Here is a 9,682-nt window from a genome sequence, read left to right on the forward strand (position 1 = left end):
AAGTATTTTGTTAGCAAGTAAACTTTATACAGCACTTTTCTAAGCCAAGGCTACAAAGTCCTTCACAATAAAATAAATATTAAACAAAAACAACAGAGAAAAAAGAAAACAAAATACAATAACAGAGAACATTAAGGGTACTTAAAACAAGCTAAGACTAAGAAAATCCTCAGTCAGGTTCTTAAAGAGTCCTTAGATAAAGAAAATGGTTCTATATAGAACCACATATGCTCAAAGAACCCTTTGTGTGATTAAATGGTTCTCTGCATCGCTACATGGTTCTTCAGATTGATGGAGAATGTGCTGTAGATGGTTCTTTATAGAAACTTTTTGAAAATGGTTCTATATAGCACCAAAAACGGTTCTTGTATTGTTACAAAAGCTTTCCTCACCCACTGTATTGTTGATGCTCTCCCCTTTGCCGTTGTAATCCATGGTGACCTGCTGACTGCCCCCAGGGCAGAGGCCCGGCCCCATGCCCTGACTTCTAGCACTGTTCATGACGTCGCTGCCCAAAGGTATCTGCATCTCCACATTATGGCAGCTGCTGGCTGAGGAAGACACTGCTGGCTGTGGCTTCTGCAAATGCTGCAGCTGCTGGGGCAAAAGAAGGACAACAAAGCAAAGCATGAAATGGGCTTTGAGATGCGAGATGATGTGTGATGATGAAACTCAAATTTGACTAGAATGCTTTTTATATATTTTATACACACACACACACACACACACACACACACACACACTCACATATTTCAGATATTTAACTAGACATTTAAAAAATTGTTATGATCTATTTAAACCCAAGGCTTTAACTGAGATAGCAATAAACTAAACATACACAAAGTCATCAAATATAGGTTACTTTCTACTGGGAGATGGCTGTCCCCAGCCCTGACCACTAAATTTCCACTTGTGAAAAAAAAGGAAGATTTTTTTTTTTGCAAGGAAAGATTTAGATCTATCAGTTACACATGTTTTCATGTCACTATCAAATTCTGCATATAAACAGTAGCTGTGCATTAAAATGTGCAGAAGTGAGTTCTCTGTTGAAGACACGTTTAATATGTAGTGACATATTAAACGTGTAATTTGAGCAGGGGCACCAAAACTTTTGCAGATGGCATTCTGCCTACGATTTACTTTATAATATTATAATATTTTTTTCTGGAGGGACTATTTACACAATATAACATTTGGGGAGGAAGGCTTTACCTTTAAAAATAGCCTGAAAATATTTTCACCAAAAAAATTCAAATCAATAAATATTTTTATAATCAATGCATTTTTATACCCCTAATAATGAATTAAACAAGTGTGTCGCTAAAACAAACCGGGGCCTCTTTCATTTTGTGTAATGACCAGTAGAAACTACTCACATATTTCCCGATTGTGAGACCTAAAGAGACAAAAGAAGAACAATGAGACTCTTCCCATCATATCCTATTCTCATAAACGATGATTGATTTAAATATTGCATTGTCATAAAGTGATAGTTCAATAAAACAGGAGCGCCTCAGTGTTAAGTGCAGTATTTGAAGCTCTCCTGTGGTTTCTCAGGTTCTCTCATAGGCGCACATTGGGCTGTAATTCTGAAACTGTGTGAATATCTGCTTTAGGTGAGACATTATGGGAATGAAAACACGTGAGTTCAGATGCAGTGTGGTTTACAGTAAGTGGTGCACTGAGGTGGATTCCAGTACAGGCGCTGTTGCGTTCAGGTTCATTCAAGACAGGAGGGTGTGGTTAGGGTCATAGAAGGACAATTCTCAGCATATGACTAGTGGATTTGTATTGTGTTTTTGCCTTTTTGGTTCATACCTGGCCAACACAGTTTGTTCTTTAAGGTATTGCCTTTGCACCTCGTGGAGAGACAAGTCAGCACCAGCAAGAGGAAGACGATCAGCAGCAGAATAAAACAGCCAGTTCAGAGATGGCGGAAGAGGGCCCTCTAATGGAGAAAAAGATGCAACAAAAGCAACTTGTGAACTCGAGAGCCCTCTAGTCAATGACAGGATGAGACTGCTCATGCAACAATCCAGAAAGTACATTGTATACAGTACGAATATGTGGAACTACCAAAAAACTACATGCAAACATTCGAGAACTTTTCTAGAATCCATCATGACACTATACCTCTTTCATCAGCATTCGATTTATTGTCTGTACTTGTGCTTGAAGTGATGGTGATCTCAGAGTGAAAATGCTTCATGTAACCCGTGGTTCGAAGTTGATGCGTGCTCTTCAAAGTCTGCTGCTTCAATCCGTTGGTGGACTGATGGCTAGTGGTAGCTACGGCAGGGGTCACGGTGGACGGTGCATCAGTTTTAGGTGCGAAGATCATAGTAAAGGGGACAGTCACAGATTTAGAGGTGGTCATGGGTGTAGAGGTGGGTGTAGGGGTGATGGTGGGTGCTGGGGTGGATATGGATGTAGGTGTGTTCATGGGTTCATTGGTAGGTGTTGGGATGGGGGTAGTCGGGGGGGGGATACACACTCGGTCCTCAGTGGACGAACCTTCTCTCAGTAGCACCATCCCTTCACTGGCACAACTGAAGGGGACATAAAACCACGTTAGTGCACACTAAACTAGGCCACAACAATTAATTAAAATTGTTAAAAAATATACCCTCTCAATTAATCCACATTTTTGCTGGCAATTTGTATGGACGATAAATAGAGAACATACCTACCATACCAGAGCTAATATGTACTGTTTGGCTACAGTGTTTTTACATCTTTGTTTGATGGAAGTCTTTTTAGAAGCTTTAAAGACTGGTCTGTTTTCCGATAAAGCATTTTGGAATCTTTAAAAGTGTATTCATAGTTCGTTTTTTCTTCTGCTACGTCCATTCGGCATTTTTAAAAGACCCAACAACTAAAAATCGGACGCAAACAATTTGATATAGCTGAAAGTTACAGTCCTACTTGAGACATAAGAAAGATCATTCACGCCCAGTAAGCCTGATCTAGATGTGGGTGTTATGTCCTAATCCTGTTCCTGGCAATGAAAGATCACAAAGAGGCTTCTGAGGCTGCAGATTTATCACAGAAAACTTTTGCTCCACTTTACAGTCCACCTCACATGTCTTTACATGAGTGGAAACATGCAAAACAAAGCCTATCTGCAACAGCCAGTAATGCGGCTGTGCCTCACTGATAAACCTGCAGGGTGGATCTGATCTACTATACATTTTAGCTTCGTTATATTCATTATAACTTGCATTGTTCAAAGCAAAAGCACATCTTCCGAATAACGACTGATGTATTTATTCCGAGTCTCCTCTATCTTTACTTGTAAGGGCAGTGAAATTGCCTACGTAAGTAAGAGTAATGCTACGGCGCTGATTGTTCTCCTGACATGAAAGCATTAATAAAGAAAATGATTTGCTTCTTGAAATACTGCTCAAATAATTACTATAAGCTAATCAACTACATTGGAGAAGGAACCTCCACTGCTCACGGCTTCAGCAGCCTTAATGGCTACCTATGCTAACTAGCAAGTAATCTAGTTAGCTCACCTTGAATGTTAGCTTACATTAGCAGAATTAGCTATGAGAACCAACAGAACATAAGAATAGCTTTAGTTAATAAAGAGCTGCTGTACTTGATATTCCAAGACGGCAAAACAAAAAGAACAATGGACAGTAGCTGTTCAGCTAAAATCAGTTAGCCAGACGGCTAAATGTTTTCTCAGGGAAGTTCAGTTGAGAAAAGTTTGTCCTCTGTAGCATTTAGCTAACTGACACCTACCAGCAATGCCACTTTTGGCTCCTTTTAATGAATGTTTCTTCAAAGAATCATTTTTGTAAATGAGATGCGCGAATGTTTAAAACTTTAAGGTTTAAAGAACCTCCACACAACGTAATGGTTCTAGAACCATTCGTTCAAGGTAAAATTGACCAGTTCACTATGTAATCGGTATTATGTAATATGAATGAGGTCAGTGCTAGATTTAATCTCTGACCTCTACAATCCATAGATTCAACAGTGTACACATGCATCCAGCACCCATCTTGAAGGTGAAAGCTTTGCGTACACCCCCGTGTCACTGAAAGTGAATATGGAGAAATGCTGAGCACTTCAGAAGGTTCAGAAGAGACACACTCAGCCCAACTACTCAACCACGTGACAAAATCATTGCATGACAGGATACACTCTGGCTTTTGCTGAGTTCACTGAGGAGATGCAAGCTCCTCAGTTAAGTCAGCCATGCTGTAATAAGCATTCCTCAAAGACCATTTGATGAGGCCTTTGTGCTACGTTATCCTGATTCATCCCTGTAAAATATTTCGGAATATATGATCACTAGCAAACAATATAGTAGTCCTGATCCACTGTGTTGTCATTCAGAATGATTAGATGTGAAAAGGCTCACTGTAGAGAAATTTACAGAATCTGATTTCTTTACAGTGGTGGTGACAGGAACCAGAGGCCATTTAGCCATTTTATTCACTATCCAAAACTACCAGTAAACCTACATGTGTCTTCTGAGCTTCTATATGTAGTGTTAATGATGGGAAAAACAGTGGTAAATCAGAAAAATATGTTTTTTTGGGAACTATTTTGTCTCACAGCACCACGCATGTACCTCTCCGCCATGAACATGTTTTAAAAATTATGTTTAAGGCCAAACGTTACCTCAAATCGTAAAAGGATGTCTCAGGCATCAGGCAGCATATTCGTAACCATTTCATGGAATATCTTTCTGGGATATACTGCTTCGGTTATTTGGTTCCTATCACCACCAATATGAACAGATTTGACTGAAAGTTTCTCTGGAAAGAAGCATTTCAAATCAAACCACTCTGACTGACTTAATTTACACCTTAAACATTTAAGTATGCTGAATTTTTAAAAAATTGGTGGAACTCCCCTGTAAGCATTACATGTGGAGGGTTAAAGACCTGAAGTGCACTAGTATTCTCTGTTGTCTTTGATGCTAACAAATGTGAAATTAGACTGATACTTACTCAGTGTAAGGCTGACACTTTCCCTTTAGAGATGCTGTGCTGGAGAAGGTGCCGGCTTCGCAGGGCTCACACTCCCTCCGGCAGTTAATTTCTGTTGGACTTGGGCAGAAGAATCCTGGCTTGCAGTGGCACTCGCGCCTTGTTGTCACAGTGCAGGCTTTTACTTCTACTTTGTTTTCCTTATCTGCACACATACAGACACAGACAGTGAGCCATAAAGACACTTGAGTGATTCAGCATATACTTGATTTGTAACTAGGGCTGTAAATCTTTGCAAAAATCCATTTAAATCCATTTTCATTAGGAAACAACTGAATGACGTGTTAAAATCAACCACACTTTGATTGGCTTAAATGACTTTGATATGATTCTGGATTTTTTTTTTTTAAACACACTGAGTACATAAATGTCATTAGAGGACACAAACAACACAACAGGCTTTCTTTCGTGGATTTTTATGTATAACAGTAGCGTGAGATTTTTATTAAAGGGCCATTATTCTACATTATTCTTGTATTTTGTATCAATTTTATAATGTTAGTGTGGTTTTATATACCGAAAATAGTAACATTCCCTACCTCTCTTTATCTATTAGAATTAAATTAATACTGTGTTTTTAAGACTGATAAATGAAAGGAATAATATGACCAGATTCCTTTTATTGTTGCTGCATTCAAAAAGCAGCCCAGACTAAAACACTCCTTATATCAACATGACTAGGCAGAGCTAAACTGCTGTGGGCTAAATAGGTGGATATATGCAAATGAGCAGGTGTACGTGACTTCACAAAACAGAGGATTCAAAACAGGCTCTTTTTGCACTTGGACTGGTTAGTGAATGGTTTTGGAACTTTCCTAGCATTTAATACCACATCTATACAACATTATTTCAAAAAAGCAAGGACAATGCAGTTTTCTATGAAATAGGCCCTTTAATGTTGTACTTGGACAGAATTTATTCTAAACTTGTGCAGCTGATTCACCAACTTCAGATGCATTTCTGCATACCCTACTTTTAACACTATGTACAGTCATTTGTGATGTGTTCCAGAGAAGAAATGAATTAGTAATACAGATTTCGCACATCCATCATCTTACCAGAGCAGCTGGGGATGCACTTCTCGCATCGGCCCTCTCCGCTTCTTATGTACCAGTACTGGCCATGGTTGCATGGCACACACTTACAATCCCTTAAGACGAAGCCTGGTTGTAGGGACAAAGCAGCACAGCAGAAGCATTACATCTGACATTAGAATCATTCCCAGAGTTTCGGTATTTTCACAGCATCAAAAGTCATAACACAACTAGCCTTGACACTACCATCTGTTATACACAATGACTGTGCACCCATGAGGCAATCCAGAAATGACTAGCTGACTATCGTTTTCAAGATAACTTGAGACTGTTTGAAAGTTGACAGTAAAATCAAGCATTGTATACAACATGGAAGGCTGGTGCACAAACAAGGAGGCTGTGAACAGATGGCAGAAAACCCATTGGCCCCTGACTCAGAAAGCAGCATTCTACTTTCTGCCCTTTACTGTTGGTCAGTCAAAAGGAAACACAAATTTTTCCATTTTGTGTTGTGTGATGGGTCAGTGGAAGAAAACTGGGTGCATCACCAACATCTCCTTTTTGTTAAGGTGACACTCGAATTGTATTAAAGCTCGGTGATACGGATCAGCTCAGAAATAAAAAGAGCGCCAGCTCGGACCGGGACGACACCCAAGGGGTGTATTTCAGGTGTCTGAAATTGCACTTGATTTCCTGTCTATGGAGCATAAATGAAAAGAGAAGTCTGAAAGCGCTTCCTCTTTATTGAAGGTCAGAGGTCTATAAAAAGCATGTATTCACGTGCTGATATTTCCTGCATCTACTCAATACCTAGGAAAGGTGAGTGGAATTCCACTCACTGGAATTTCCATCCACTGAGCCATGATGTGATGTCACAAAAGATAATAAATTTGCATGCGTGCCCCAAGGATACGAGCTCTGTGCTCTCATCTCATAGCACAGCCAGGGATTTGCCTTTGGGAAGTGAGGAAAAAACCTTGTTTAAAACCTCATGACAGCCTGACATTGATGTGAGTTATTACTACACAACTAAGCGTGTGTTAACCTAGCCGTGACTACACAGTATTAACTCACTACTGTGCCTTCTGAGGAAGTCTGTCTGTTTTTGAATCCCTTAAATATGATGTTGACTGTTGTTCTTCAACAAAATGGGAAAACCCCCACCTCTCAGCAAATGGGTAAAGCTTGATCAATATGTGCAAAGATTTTAACGTTTGGATTGCTTTGATTCACCTACAAAAACAGTTCCACTGAATTAAAAAAGTGTACTTTTAATTCTCCAGTATAACTGGCAGGCCTGGACTTACCAGTTTCACACTGACTTGGGCACGCTCTAGGCGCAGCTGGAGGCAGCTAGAAGAGGAGGAAGGGGTAGAAGGTCAATTAGGCCTCAACAACTATACATTATTACTCATCATTCACTCAAATAAATGCATTAATGGTTAACGTGGTGGCCGATGCATGGGAAACCAGTACAGACCAGTTCTCAGAATCCACACTAAATATAATTCTGAGGTCAGCTCATGACATAAACCACAGCAACACAAACTCTAAACTAACAACACAAAACTAAATGCCACCATGGCAGTGCCATAAATTCTGCAGACCAGTCATTTTACTGGGGCCTTACTGGAAGGAGTCGTAATGCAGCCATCTGGTGATGCAAAACTGCTGCCATTTATTAACTAACGCACTTCTGCATCCACTTTTCCCTCCTGTCTTCGTAAATCTTCTTCAAAAAGTCCTCCAGCCCCCCCAAAATCCCCACAATTTGACTGCTTTTGCATGTTACACAAGGAGCGTAAGCAGGTGGTGACAAGCTGGATATCATGTTTAGATGACCTTTCTGAGGAACAGATTGCAAAACACATGTTTATGACTGGGTGACCGGAAAACAGGGCCTCCAAAAGGACACCATGGGTGACAACATCACCTCCCCAAGTGCGCAAAAGCAGAGCAGATAAGAACAAAAAGCTAAAGTTCATGGCCAGAACACATCCACATGATTACTGCAGCGGTCCTCAGTTGGAGGCTTCATGACCAAAACACTTTATTTAAAAAAAAAAAAAAAAAAACAAAACAAAAAAAAAACCTCATGGCCACCATGACCCCATTATTGATCTGCTCTGAGGACTGTGTGTAAGATCACAAAAGCAAGCCACGTTATTTGTGGTTCAGCATCAAGCTGACTGGTGGATGCTAGAAATGAGTATGAAGCCTACCAGTAAGTTTGCACTGCACTGTCACCTATAATCTCTGATTTCTGGAAATTCACTGATGACTTAAAACACCACATGAAAAAAAAAGCAGGCCAGTATTAGAGAGGAAATGGATGAAACGCAAACGAGAGTGGAGCTCTTGTGATGTGGAGCAGGTTAGATGAAATGAAAGCAATGTGAAATCGTAACGGTTTTATAGATTGTGAAATCGATTAACCCCTCCAGTCATCTTCCAATTCACCAACATCTTCATCCTGATAGGGTCAAACGACTTAAACCTCCACAGAGCGATTAGGGTTAAAACTGTTAGCCAGGTTAACGTCAGGTACTTTGTTTCTCTGCCACAAAAAAAAATGATGTCAGTCATTTATTATAACGAAGTCAGACTGACCACAAAGATAATAGGAGGGTTAAAAAAAATTACCTCAGAATTCAGTAGCATCACATACCAACAGCAGTTTGATACAGAAGTGATATCCCCATTCAGCACAGCGTCTATGTTAAACATGCGGCTAATTCATTCACCACAACTGAAGCTCCACATCCGCAAAGAAAAAGACATTTAAAAGCCCGTGGTTAGGAAGAAATGGTCTCTTTCCGTCCCAAAAGATTTGTAAAAGACTCAAGCAGTAGCACCCAGAACGGTGCTGGTGCTAAAAGCGAAGTGAGAGACACTGGAGTCCCCAGGGAGAAAAACACCAACCACCAAAAACGCACAGAGGAACTCGCTCTTACCAGACACAGCAGAAGAAAAGCTCCCAGCCACGGTGGAGACGACGACTTTGTCATGATGGTCAATGAGTATTTTATCCCGTTTGCCTCGGCCAACCGCTGCCAGTGAGGCCAGCTGAAGCGACAGAGCAGTTCTGCTGAGGGGAAATCTCATGGTTTCGAAGTTGCCGCCTTATAAAGGCTCTGACTGTGACGTGTAAAACACATACACGAACACACACACAAACACACACACACACACACACACTTTCTAAACTGCTCATCCTTCTGGGTCGCGGTGGGAGCTGGAGCCTATCCCAGTGGTCACTGGGCGGAAGGCAGGATACATCCTGGACAGGTCGGCAGTCCATCGCAGGACAGACACACAGACATGTATATCCACACGCACACACACACACACACACACACCTATGGGCAATCAGACTGTGGGAGGAATTAAAGAGAACACACCCCTCCTATTTTTTTCCCAATGTGTGCTTTACTATGTTAACAGAACCATTCAGATCGGTCTGGTGTGAAATGCTGTTCTAGAGAAACGTACAGTCTGAATTGAGACGCAGTGTCACAGTGATGGTGATGGGAACCAGACGTCTGAGGAATCTAACGCCTCTAAAAAGCCCCTCACAGCTCAAGTTATTATTACAAATGCTTTGTAAGTTATTACAAGTGTTTATGAATATGCTGTCTG

At 40.6% G+C, this 9,682-nt stretch overlaps 1 protein-coding gene across 3 annotated transcripts; it reads right to left on the bottom strand.

Annotated features, from left to right (window-relative positions):
• Positions 1 to 345: 345 nt before the first annotated feature.
• si:dkeyp-61b2.1 (G8 domain-containing protein DDB_G0286311) lies at positions 346 to 9,434 on the bottom strand. 3 transcript variants are annotated; one of them, XM_036560042.1, is made up of 8 exons: positions 8,998 to 9,434; positions 7,351 to 7,396; positions 6,068 to 6,172; positions 4,971 to 5,154; positions 2,134 to 2,549; positions 1,819 to 1,948; positions 1,377 to 1,396; positions 346 to 594 (listed from the first exon to the last, which is right to left on the bottom strand). In XM_036560042.1, exons 1-8 carry the CDS (start codon positions 9,049 to 9,051, stop codon positions 536 to 538), a joined length of 1,014 nt encoding a protein of 337 aa, XP_036415935.1. In that variant the 5' UTR covers positions 9,052 to 9,434; the 3' UTR covers positions 346 to 535. The 3 variants fall into 3 exon arrangements, with proteins under 3 accessions (XP_036415935.1, XP_036415934.1, XP_036415936.1); XM_036560041.1 differs by having other exon boundaries at positions 346 to 597; XM_036560043.1 differs by lacking the exon at positions 8,998 to 9,434 and adding an exon at positions 7,674 to 7,755 and having other exon boundaries at positions 346 to 597.
• Between the last annotated feature and the right edge of the window lie 248 nt (positions 9,435 to 9,682).

This window comes from Colossoma macropomum, unplaced genomic scaffold, assembly GCF_904425465.1.
Source record: "Colossoma macropomum unplaced genomic scaffold, Colossoma_macropomum, whole genome shotgun sequence".
NCBI lineage: Eukaryota > Metazoa > Chordata > Actinopteri > Characiformes > Serrasalmidae > Colossoma > Colossoma macropomum.

What these genes read in the sequence shown, in the direction of transcription:
- si:dkeyp-61b2.1 (XM_036560041.1), bottom strand. Translation starts at nt 9,051, where the DNA reads ATGACAAAGTCGTCGTCTCCACCGTGGCTGGGAGCTTTTCTTCTGCTG. An exon ending in GAACAAACTGTGTTGGCCAG is followed by an intron (nt 1,397 to 1,818) that starts GTATGAACCAAA and finishes TTGTCTCTTTAG; the next exon opens with GTCTCACAATCGGGAAATAT. An exon ending in GTCTCACAATCGGGAAATAT is followed by an intron (nt 598 to 1,376) that starts GTGAGTAGTTTC and finishes CTTTTGCCCCAG; the next exon opens with CAGCTGCAGCATTTGCAGAA.